At 38.2% G+C, this 12,723-nt stretch overlaps 1 protein-coding gene across 4 annotated transcripts in view; it reads right to left on the bottom strand.

The window, feature by feature from the left end:
- ATP8B4 (ATPase phospholipid transporting 8B4 (putative)) overlaps window positions 1–12,723 on the bottom strand; it is a 278,437-nt gene that overhangs the window by 46,083 nt on the left and 219,631 nt on the right. For all 4 annotated transcript variants that reach the window (XM_044230132.1, XM_044230130.1, XM_044230133.1 and 1 more), the window contains exons 20-21: window positions 11,478–11,583; window positions 530–674 (exon numbers count right to left, since the gene is read on the bottom strand). In XM_044230132.1, coding sequence (XP_044086067.1) covers window positions 530–674; window positions 11,478–11,583 — 251 coding nt within the window. The remainder of the gene's footprint in view (window positions 1–529; window positions 675–11,477; window positions 11,584–12,723) is intronic.

The raw sequence follows: 12,723 nt of genomic DNA, 5'->3' as shown, positions 1-12,723 counted from the left end.
TATTCTATTACGACAAGAACCAGATTTCCTAATCAAAGCAAATTGTTTGGCATTGCTGTAAAATACTGCTATTTAGAAAAACCACCAGAGGTATCTTAATGGCAATAATTTGGTGTGGTAATTATATGAAGATCAGGTTGTGTTCTGCCAAATCATAAACATCAGCAAGAACAGTAATTGCAACAGTTGCATTATTTTAATTAAATAACAGGGAGCTGTGACACTCTCCCTTAGAAAGCACTTAAACAATACTGCTAAATGGTCTACAGTCATTTAGACAAGATTGATATTCTGTGAACACAGTATTTCTTTGGATCCTCCCTTTCACTGTGGTGGTTCAAGCAATAATGTATGAAATATATATCAGAAGCTTCCTTTTCTCTTGCAAACAGGAAATCATTATGTATACCCTGTTTCTAGTGGTATCATTTGTTTGGAAAATACAAAAGGCGATCTCATTATGACAGCACAAAAGAGACAATTATTGGGATAAAGAAAAAGAAAGAACAAAAGCCTTAAGCAAACTCACCAAACTGTGGCCATTTATGATTAAGGCATAATCTCCTGTTATGGTTTCTTCTACAATTGAGTCCAGCTCCAGCTGCTGTTTTTCAAAAACTACATGGCCGTTGGAAGAACTTCTGTTTTGTCCAAACAAATTTTCCTTTGCTTTTCTTGAAGGCAGGGGGAGAGAAACAAATCATAACAAGTACACAGAGCATACCTATTACACTAACAAGAGACTGGCCTAGAGGTAAATTCATTTCGTCATTATAGGGCATAAGATTTGGTTACAATAAAGCAAGCCGGATGGTTCTTTGTGATGGGGAGACTATAGCAAGTTTGTAAATTCCAGGAAGTAGGGAAGTAAAACGTAATGAAAACAGAATCATTGGAACTTTTACAATTACCTTAAATCTAAATTACTATCTCGAGTTGGGCTGAAGCTAGGTGCTCTCGATACATTTGGCAAATAAGGGTGTCTGAGCTTCAGGGGCTTTAGAACCACTGGTCTGGTGTGCAATACTGTTAAATATTGAAAAGTGAAAAACTAAAGACAAGTGATGAGATCGTCTAGGAATTCCAGAACATCAATATATAAAAGAAATTCATTCATTCACAGAACAATGTCATATGATCTGGCTGAAAACAGCAGTCTTTTAAGAAGCACATTTTCTAAAAATGTGACAACAAAACTAAATGATGGCATTTACTGAATTGGCATAGTCATTAGAATATAATGGACTGTTTTAAGTGAAAATTGAACTCATCGGCTCACACAATACAGTAAATCTTCTCGGAAAGCAGATACGGACACCAAGAGTAGAGGGTCTTTCCAAATGGAAATTCCTTCCAATGCCCCAGATCTAATTAGCAGTAGAAATGTCCTCCTCATGCCCATCCATGTCTTCTACTTAAGAGGAAGATTGTATGGTCACTTAACATGCTTAGAAGAGGCATTTTACTCTTCTCTTCAAAATGGAAAAATAATGCCTTTAATGGAAAGGAAATGTCCTCTCTGAGGACCCTCAGATGACAGGCTTTGAAGTAACATAAGGGCGAGCTAACACAACTCCAAAACTTTCAACCACAACCATGGCAAATGCTCCCCAAAGATGAGTGGCAAAGCCAGCCACCCTATGGTAGGCCAAAATTGCACCCACAAAATGAGTGCCCTGGAGCAAATGGGGAGTGAGGGGTCAGGAAATGGAGGTTTTGGCCTACAGCAAAATGAAATGGTTCCCCAAAGGCTCATCCTATATAGAAAATATTTATAAAAATGGTTTTATGATGTAGAAAGAAGAGAATGTTCACTGTACAAAAACAACTATTTTAGCCCTCAGCTTTCTATTTGAAAATGTAACACTGATTGTTTATAAGTCAAGTCTAAAAAAAACACCAAAAAACAAAAAACCCACAACACACACACAAAACACCCTTATCTTCTGGCTCAACATCTCCTTCTGCTGTCCAGGACCAAAAGCACAGCCTGCATTTAAAGAACCCAAGGAACCCAGAGATTACATGACCCTGGCTCCAAGAATGACATCATGCACTTAACAATCAGTCTGCAGAATCAAAGAAAAAGATTTACAAATTCAGAGTGTTACGTGTGAAATTTAGGGAGTTAAGGTGGGGGAAGGGGTGAAGAACAGACATGAAAAATCACTGTTTAGTAGGAGAATCAGACTTCTACATCAGATAACCATGTCAAGGAGTCCTCCTAACAGTCATGAAAATTTACTGTCCCATATAATGAAGAAAGCTAGAGAAACAAGCTCCTCAGAAGCGAGCATTTCCCTGACAATGTTGCAGAACTCATAAATCGGGTCTTAAGGAAGCACCAAAGGGCAAACATCTCCCGAGGTTTCCTTTTTAGTAAAGTTCTCACTTGCTGTATAAATGACTCAATCTCTGTTTTCCCCCCAGAGAATAAAAACATTCCAAAGAAGGGTGAAGTTCATGAAAGTATTGGCTGAAATTCTATTTACTTAGGATTTTTTTTTCCCCCTAAACTGTCTTCCTAACATCTCCAGGCAGAAAAGAGACAGTTTTTCGGGCTCGGCTTGAATTCTCACTATGTTCCCTCCACAGAGGCCAACCCCAGACAGAGCTCACGCATTTTCAGACCTCTGACCACGCTTTATAGCTATCATTTCTTTCTCTTCCTGGAACTTAGGTCTTAAAACACTAGCTGGTTCTCAAAAACAAAAAACAAAAAAAAAAAAACACAATTTATTAGGAAGGGAAAAACTACACGTGACTCCCTTTATTGAACAGGAACTATACATTTCTGCAGGCATAACACACAATGCTTAACCACAGAACACAAATAACAAATGGTAAAACAAAAGGAGGCCTGTGTTTAAAAAAAAAGCCTGTGTTTTCCCAAGCTGTGTTATTAAGGGCAGAGTCTTAGAATGCTGGCATGCAGATATACATTAGCGGCTGAGGTGACTGTGGCATTCAAGGTCCGGTGTCACCACAAACACAGCAGAGCACAGCTGGGTACACGCTGGCTTGCATACACTCTATAAAGAAAAGGGATGGCATGCTCTTAAGGCACTCTGGGTTCAAACATGACATGTTAGGAAATGAACTGAAACCATGGCATCATGTTTAAAAGAAGACAATCCTGACTTCGATAGAAGAGCACTGAGCTTGGAACCTGGAGCGCTGGGCTCAGGCTCGGAGTCTTGCCTCGACATCTCATTTGCCCACAGCTAGGTGATCTGACCTCTAGCCACTCGACAAGTCAGTTATAGACCCAGCATAAAACCCAGGTCATCAAATTCCTAGTTCACAATCTGCTGCACTAAACTGGTTGACATATAGAGTCAGCCACAGGCTGCCAGAGGAACAATATGGGACAGCATCACACCGCCAATAGCAGAGAAAGGGAGGAAGTCCATGACATTTTTATTTTAAGCCCCAGTTCCATCCCTTACCAACCATGCGATCTATAAGACACTCAACCTCTAAACCTATGTTGTTGTTTTCTTTTTAAAATTTATTTATTTATTTATTTGATAGACAGAGATCACAAGTAGGCAGAGATGCAGACAGAGAGGGAGGGGGAAGCAGGCTCTCCACCAAGCAGAGAGCCCAATGTGGGGCTAGATCCCAGGACCCTGAGATCATGACCTGAGCCAAAGGCAGAGGCTTAACCCATGGAGCCACCCAGGCGTCCTTAAACCTGGTGTTTTTTTTTGTTTTGTTTTGTTTTGTTTTAGAAATTAGGCGAATGAGACTTTCCCATCAGGCTGGTTGATAATGTGGGTAGCTGCACCAGTATGGATTAAAACATTGCCAAGATTTCTTAGTACTCTAAAATGTTATGGTTTATGATAGAAACCTGACCTACCAAAACATTTTGCCTGGGTGACTAGCAGTTGGAACTGAGGAACGAGATGCATGTTGTTTGGTCTGCAGTGTTTTTAAAAATCTGTGTAAATTGATGGACATCATGATATTCACCTTCACCAAAGGCTCCACAACTCCCTCATGTCTCCTATATAGCCCAGACCGCACAACTGTTACGTGCCTGGTTCTGGAGCCCTTTGCATTTGAGAACTCTGCTCATTCAAACAAGTAACTTTCTATTAAGTGGTCCTCAAAAAAAAGTACAACATGTATTTTGCTGATTAAAGAAGAAATATCAATTCCCAAGTATACCACCAGAGTATTATTCAGAAGCAGTACAGTCACTCATAGTTTAATTAGTTATAGGACCTGAATTTCTCCAACAAAACATGGGACCAATACAACAAAAATGAAACATGGAGTGAGTGTGCCTGTCAGCCCAAGCAAAATTACATTCCCAGGCTATCTTCCTGGGCAGAAGACATATGTATTGGTAAAATGTAATCAATGCAGTAATCTTCTGAAAAACCATAGCAGGGTTTAATTGTAGATTTATGAGCATGCCTTTAATACTAAAACAGCTATGGGGCCAAAGGAACCCAGGACTGAAAGTCCCTAAAACAGTTTCATGACATTAAATTTGAAACAAGCCATATGCATGATATGCATAAAAATTATATATCCATGTTTATAAAATAATCTAAACACATTTGTTAAATTTAAATATAACCATTAAATTAATTTCCTTCTAATAGCTACTGTCACTTGGATCCTGGTTTTTTTGATGCATTTTTTGGGTTGTTTTTGCATAAACTTTCACTAAACCCAAAAACATAACACAAGAAAATTGAATGGTGCAATTCATGATTTTAATATTTCATTCCCCAAACTATGTGTTTAGATATAAGTAGCCCAGATGAGGATTAGAAAGAGCACCTTTGGCAATAACTTTTCTTGGATGCTCTGTTTCCCCCAATCCTAAGTAAATCCATACTACAAATGTATTCATTCCTTTTATATAAAATTTCTACCACGCATTGTCTGGTAGACTCAGAGAATGGTGTTACCTTCAAGTCTGGGTTAAAATGAACATTATTTGCTAGCCAGTTAAGCAAGATGGCCTCAAGGGTCCTGAAATAATGAGTCTAGACAGAAATTCCTTATTTTTCCCTTTGAATATTTTTCTTCTCAGTAAAAACTTTTGGCTTTTCCTCCCAACTATGAAAATATTGCCTGAACACTATTACAATTTCAAATAATGTGAAGACCCATAAGGCCAAAGTAAACATGATCCATAATTCTAACACTCAGAGAGTACCACTGCACATGTCCTACAGAACTTGATGGGTAGGTAAAGGACAGATATTCATATAGATGCATAGTGTTTTATATATATATATATATATATATAGAGAGAGAGAGAGAGAGAGAGAGAGAGTGTATTCTGGGCTGTGAAAGACAAGCTAGAAATGACAGACTCCTACCTCTCTTCACATCCAAATTCTGAATCCTATCCATTCTACCTCCAAAAGAGTTGTCAGTTTCATTTTACTCTTTTGGCCTCACCGCCTTAGTTCAACCTCATCATCTCTAACTTGGGTGTTCCCACATCTTCCTGATGCAACTGCCCAAACCACTCATTTTCCCAACAAACATACCCCATCTATCCTATCACTGGAGTGTGACTTCATAAACGTAGAACTGGGTTTGTTACTCATCTGCTTAGAAGCCATTCACATCCACCCAGTAACTTTAGTATGAAGTATAACCACTTCCACTTGCCAATCAATCACCAATCTGACTCTGAAAAAATGGTCCTCACCCTTAGTTCTAACATATACTCTAGCTACGACATGGAATATTGCTTCTAGAATAGAACATGAGGGGCACCTGGGTGGCTCAGTGGGTTAAGCCACTGCCTTCATGATCCCAGAGTCCTGGGATTGAGTCCCATACTGAGCTTCCCCTGCTCTGCAGGGGGCCTTCTTCTCCCACTCCTTCTGCCTGCCACTCCCCCTGCTTGCGCTCACTCTTTCTGTCAAAAAAATAAATATTTTTTAAAAATAGAACATGATTTCCTTCCTGTTTCTATGCCTTCAAGTGTGCTGTTCCATCAACCTGCAATAACCTTATCCAATGTAACCAATTGAGGAAGAGATCCATTAAGGTTGTAATAGAGGTCAGAGTGTTGTTTTCAATATCCTAAGAAGGTTAATAAAAAATGTAGATTGCTCTATGATAAGAACATAGAGACTCATCACTTTGTCTTAACTTTTGTGTTATTTTTAGCTACCATTACATCAACTGGGTATAGAAAGCTGCTCTATCATGCGGTTAGCAGCTGATTGATTGCCTATGCCTTTGCACAATACATAATGGGAAATCTAATTAATTATGACTGATATAATTTTATTATTATTTATATAATTTTAATATAAACTCCATAGGATCTATTGGGGAAATGTTAATAAAAGTAGTTCCTGTTGTGGGAACAATGGCTGAAGAAAAGAGATAAAGGGGAATGGAGGAAGTGAAAAGAGAGGGGGAAGGCAAGAAGGGTGCTAGCTCAATAGCCACAAATTACATTCCAGCCTCTTTTAATCTCCTGAATAAAATAATCTTCAGAGAAGATATTTGTATTTTTTCCCATTTACAGATGAGGAAACAAATCAAAGAGAGGCTTAACAGAATATTTACAGTAATTCAGCCTGCCAGTGAGTATGAAGCCAAGATCCAAACTTTGGTCCAGCTAACATGAGCTCCATACCTTTCCTCTTACATCTGCTGTCTTTCCCTGGAATTTATTCTGCTCTCATCACTACTCCTGTGTGTTTGACCTCAAGGGAAGCAGTAAGATGCCTCAAAAATTACAATTCTTATGTCAATCTTTTTTTTTATTGTGTTATGTTAGTCACCATAAACTATATTAATCATTTAAAGGGAGTAAAAACACATCAAACATGTTTAGAGACACACGTGGCAAGTGATTCGGTGCACAGGCTCTGGGACCAGGCTATTTTCAAATACCAGCTGAACCACTAGCCAGTTATGAAACTTCAGGCATGTTATTTATCTTATCTATGCCTCAAATTCTTGATCTGTAAAATAAGGAAAATGATAATGCTTAACATTGGGTTGCTTTGGAAATGAAATATAATACATGTATCCTGCTTATAATAGTTCCACCAGCACTGGCTCAAAGCATTTAGCACTAGGCACAATACAGTCTAGATCTGCTTACACCCATCTTCCTTCAGCAAGAGTTAACCTCCCCCCCAAATAAAGGTCATTTAAAGAGATTTTCTTTTATAATTATGTTATCTTAGTCACCATACAGTACACCATTAGTTTTTGATGTAGTGTTCCAAGATTCATTGTTTGCCTATAACACCCAGTGCTCCAAGCAATACATGCCCTCCTTAATACCCATCATTGGGCTAACTCATTCCTCCACCCCCCCTCACCTCTAAAATCCTCAGTCTGTTTCTCAGAGTCCATAGTCTTTCATGGTTTGTCTCCCCCTCTGATTCTCCCCCTTCTTCATTTTCCCCTTAATTCTCCTAATATCCTCCATGGTATTCCTTATATTCCACAAATAAGTGAAACCATACGATAATTGACTTTCTCGGCTTGACTTATTTCACTCAGCGTAATCTCCTCCAGTCCCATCCACGTTGATACAAAAGCTGGATATTCATCCTTTCTGTTGGCAGAGTAATATTCCACTGTGTATATGGACCACATCTTCTTTATCCATTCATCTGTTGAAGAGCATTTTGGCTCTTTCCACAGTTTGGCCTTTGTGGATATTGCTGCTATGCACATTGGAGTACATATGGTCCTTTTTCACTAAATCTGTATTTTGGGGGTAAATACCCAGTAATGCAATTGCTGGGTCATAGCATAGCTCTATTTTTAATTTTTTGAGGAACCTCCACACTGTTTTCCAAAATGGCTGTACCAACTTGCATTCCCACCAACAGTGTAAGAGGGTTCCCCTTTCTCCACATGCTCTCCAACATTTGTTGTTTCTTCCATTGTCAATTTTAGCAATTCTAACTGGTATAAGGTGGTATCTCAGTGTGGTTTTGATTTGAATTTCCCCAATGGCTATTGAGGATAAACATTTTTTCATATATCTGTTAGCCATTTGTATGTCTTCAGTGGAGAAGTGTCTGTTCATGTCTTCTACCCATTTTTGGACTTGATTATTTGTTTTTGGGGTGTTGAGTTTGAGAAGTTCTTTATAGATCTTGGATACCAGCCCTTTATCTGTAGTGTCATTTGCAAATATCTTCTCCCATTCTGTGGGTTGCCTCATTGTTTTGTTGACTGTTTCCATTGCTGTGCAGAAGCTTTTTACCTTGATGAAGTCCCAAAAGTTCATTTTTGCTTTTGTTTCCTTTGCCTTTGGAGACATGTCTTGAAAGAAGTTGCTGTGGCCGAGGTTACTGGTTATGCCAGTAACAGAGGTTACTGCCTATGTTCTCCTCTAGGATTTTGATGGACTCTTGTCTCACATTGAGGTCTTTCATCCATTTTGAGTTTATCTTTGAGTATGATGTAAGAGAATGGTTGAGTTTCATTCTTCTGTATATAGCTGTCCAATTTTCCCAGCACCATTTATTGAAGAAACTTTTTCCCATTGGATATTTTTTCCTGCTTTGTCGAAGATTATTTAACCATAGAGTTGAGGGCCCATATCTGGGCTCTCTATTCTGTTCCACTGGTCTATGTGTCTGTTTTTGTGCCAGTACCATGCAGTCTTAAACAATTCATGGAAACTAATGAGAACGAAAACACATCAGTCCAAAACCTATGGGATACTGCAAAGGCAGTCCTAAAGGGGAAATACATAGCCATCTAAGCCTGAGTTAAAAAAAAAAATAGAAAAATCCCGAACACACAAACTATCTTTACACCTTAAAGAACTGGAGAATCAACAACAAATTAAGCCTAACCCATGCACAAGAAAGAAATAATTAAGATCCTAGCAGAGATCAATGAATTAGAAATCAGAAATATGGTAGAACACATCCACAAAACTAGAAGCCGGTTCTTTGAAAGAATTAATAAGATTGATAAACCACTGGCCAGACTTACCCAAAAGAAAAAAGAAAGGACCAAATTAATAAAATTATGAACAAAAGGGAAGAGATCATGACTAACACCAAGAAAATAGAAACAAGCACCAGAAATTATTATCAACAACTACATGCCAATAAATTAAGCAACCTAGAAGAAATGGATGCATTCCTAGAAACCTATAAACTTCCAAGACTGAAATAGGAAGAAATTGACAACCTGAATAGACCAATAACCAGTAACAAGATTGAAGCCGTGATCAAAAACCTCCCTAAAGGGTGCCTGGGTGGCTCAGTGGGTTAAGCCGCTGCCTTCGGCTCAGGTCATGATCTCAGGGTCCTGGGATTGAGTCCCGCATCAGGCTCTCTGCTCAGCAGGGAGCCTGCTTCCTCCTCTCTCTCTCTGCCTGCCTCTCTGCCTACTTGTAATCTCTCTCTGTCAAATAAATGAATAAAATCTTTAAAAAAAAAAAAAAAACTCCCTAAAAACAAGAGTTCAGGACCTGATGGATTCCCTGGGAAATTCTACCAAACATTCAAAGAAAAAATAATACCTATTCTCCTGAAGCTGTTTCAAAAAACAGAAACAGAAGGAAAACATCCAGACTTATTCTATGAGGCCAGCTTTACCTTGATCCCCAAACCAGACATAGATCTAATCAAAAAGGAGAATTTCAGACCAACATCCCTCATGGATGCCAAGATTCTCAACGAGATACTAGCCAATAGAATCCAACAGTACACTAAAGAGATTCTCTTAAAATATTTGTTTTTAATTATTAAACAAATTAAGACTATTTCCCCAGTTTCCCAATGTATTTGGCAAAGACTTGCAGTCTGTCATAGCTTCCAACCAGCATGTACAGCAGTTTTCTACTGGGAGTAAAAATGTGTGGAAGTTGGGAAACCTGACCTACAAGCAGCAACTGGTAATACCAACAGTTAAGACTTCCTTTCTATTCAAGGTTCAGGAACAAAAGTGCAATGATGGAGACACATTAAGGAAGCCCATAGTGTTCTATTGTTGTGTTGAGGGGCAGTTAGCCTCATCTAGAATGTAGCAAGATATAAGCAGTTTGTCTCTAATATAATAATCTGCTTGGCCAGAACCAAAATGGATTGAGCTTAGAGATGCTACTGCAAGCATTAGTAAGCAAATATTGTCATGAGACAGCATTTTTTAAAGTATTTTTAAAATATTTTTTAATATTTTTTAAAATATTCTTCTTAAAATGAAATAGTGTGGAGATTCCTCAAGAAATTAAAAATAGAGCTTCCCTACGACCCTGCAATTGCACTACTGGGTATTTACCCCAAAGACACAGATGTCGTGAAAAGAAGGGCCATCTGTACCCCAATGTTTATAGCAGCAATGGCCACAGTCGCCAAACTATGGAAAGAACCAAGATGCCCTTCAACGGATGAATGGATAAGGAAGATGTGGTCCATATACACTATGGAGTATTATGCCTCCATCAGAAAGGACGAATATCCAACTTTTGTAGCAACATGGACGGGACTGGAAGAGATTATGCTGAGTGAAATCAGTCAAGCAGAGAGAGTCAATTATCATATGGTTTCACTCATTTGTGGAGCATAACCAATAGCATGGAGGACAAGGGGCGTTAGAGAGGAGTAGGGAATTTGGGTAAACTGGAAGGGGAGGTGAACCATGAGAGACTATGGACTCTGAAAAACAGTCTGAGGGGTTTGAAGTGGCGGGGGAGTGGGAGGTTGGGGTACCAGGTAGTGGGTATTATAGAGGGCACAGCTTGCATGGAGCACTGGGTGTGGTGAAAAAATAATGAATACTGTTTTTCTGAAAATAAATAAATTGGGAAAAAAAATTATAAAAAAAAATAGTAAAAAATAAAGAAGAAAATGGACAGATTTTAAGAAATGTTTTTTTTCAAAATTTAATGTTTGTCCACTCGTGCCTAATCTCAGCTCTTAGATATTTTCCAGTATTTGTAGCAGTTACATATTTTTCACAATATTCTATTTCTCATAAGCATTATACAGCTGGGTTTAACAGTAACTATGTCAAAATACCTACTTTCTTTAATGCTGAAAGACTCTATTCCAACTCTACATGCCGTTTCCTGCAGCTGTGTTTTCCAAATTTATCTGATCATAATTTCATCTAGGTGTTTATGAAAATACAAGTGCCCATCCCCCATCCCTTAGAGATTCTTAATTTGGGGGCCAGAATGAAATTAGGGAATTACTATTTTAAACAAATGCCCTCACTGAATCTGATCACTCATCATATAAGAGCTACTCACCAATGCATATTTTAAAGGATAATTCAACATAAATGATTTGAAATCCTTTTCTAAAAATATTTGGAAAATGTTGGAGGCCTGAAGATAATGTTTCACTACTGATGTCAAACTTATGAACAGGAGTTTAGGAAACACATGGGAAGAATTCTCTTCCAAAACAAGGCCATAGGAACTATAAAGGGCCTTTTTACTTTCTCCACTATCCATCTCTCCCTCTTCCCTTTTTCTTTCCTTCAACACTTACCTGAGTTCTTCTCTGACTTCCACTGCTGTGTTCCCTGCCACAATGAACACATCGTTCATGTCATCAGTCAGCATATTGCAGGCATAGCCAATGTTGATGGCAGTTTCTGATACAAAAACAAAACCCACATCAGTTAGAATATTACTTAATAACACTAGTACCTTATCCATAAAAGTTTTGAGGCATTACCCCCTTAATGTCAGAGAGAGCATGATGAGAGATAAAATCCAAGAAACCCAGAGCTAAATTCAAAGATCCAGATTCCATGATCAAACTTAACCCTTGTTAAAACTGTGGAGAAGTAGCAATATCTATGAATTCTCAGCCCTCTCATCTAGTTTTTTGAAAAAAAACTTCTTGATTCCCCAAATTAGTATTTATGAAAGTACCCTGAGGCCCTGTGATATAGTGAAATGTATAAATAAAAAACTTTTTACCTGAAGTCCCAAATACTGACTTTGGAGAGCTAAAATACTTAATTTAGTTATTATTCGATCTGGTGTGATAGACACATTGAAAACACTCACAAATTGCTCAGTTGAACAGCAAAAATATTCTCATAATAGCTTTATAGTTCTCTCAGGTACAATGCTGCCATTTTCCCATTACGCAAATTAAAGTTTGGAATTTGACTATCACCTCAAACACCACCAGGACTGCTGTGACTAGGTAAGTGGACAAGTACACAATGTTGAGCAGCTCTTCCTCCACTTCTGTAGAACTGGACACTTGGATAGTTAAGTAGCCCTTCCATCCTCAACAAGGTCATTTGTTTCTCAGTCCATTGAGTCATTAGGCTCTTGCCAATTTGTGGGATAATTAGATTTGCCCTAAGTCTGTAGGCGATTGATAAAATCTTAGCATATCCTTTGTATTAGCCACAGAAATGAAAACTAAATAAGAGTAAACCTGTGTATATTCCTAACTAAGTGAAGAGTTATGAACGTACCCTTTGATCAACATCAAACTCTAGGAGTTCTCTAATAACACACCACAGAGCTCAACTCTCTACTGTTGACTTTTTGTAATTAGTGATTTGGCTGAATACCTGGAGAACGGACTTATCATATCAATGGGCAAATCCTCCGATGTTCTAAAAAATATGTAACAAGTAGATAGAATCTTGAAAACGTATGTGTGCCAATTTACTAAATATTCTGGTTTACAGATGACCAAGAATAAAATCACTTTTGTTTTAACCATCACTGCTAGCAATAGATCCAAAATGTACCGATCCCTTTTTCTT

Source organism: Neovison vison, chromosome 13 (genome assembly GCF_020171115.1).
Source record: "Neovison vison isolate M4711 chromosome 13, ASM_NN_V1, whole genome shotgun sequence".
NCBI classification, from domain to species: domain Eukaryota; kingdom Metazoa; phylum Chordata; class Mammalia; order Carnivora; family Mustelidae; genus Neogale; species Neogale vison.
This window is presented reverse-complemented; position numbering and strand designations above follow the sequence as displayed.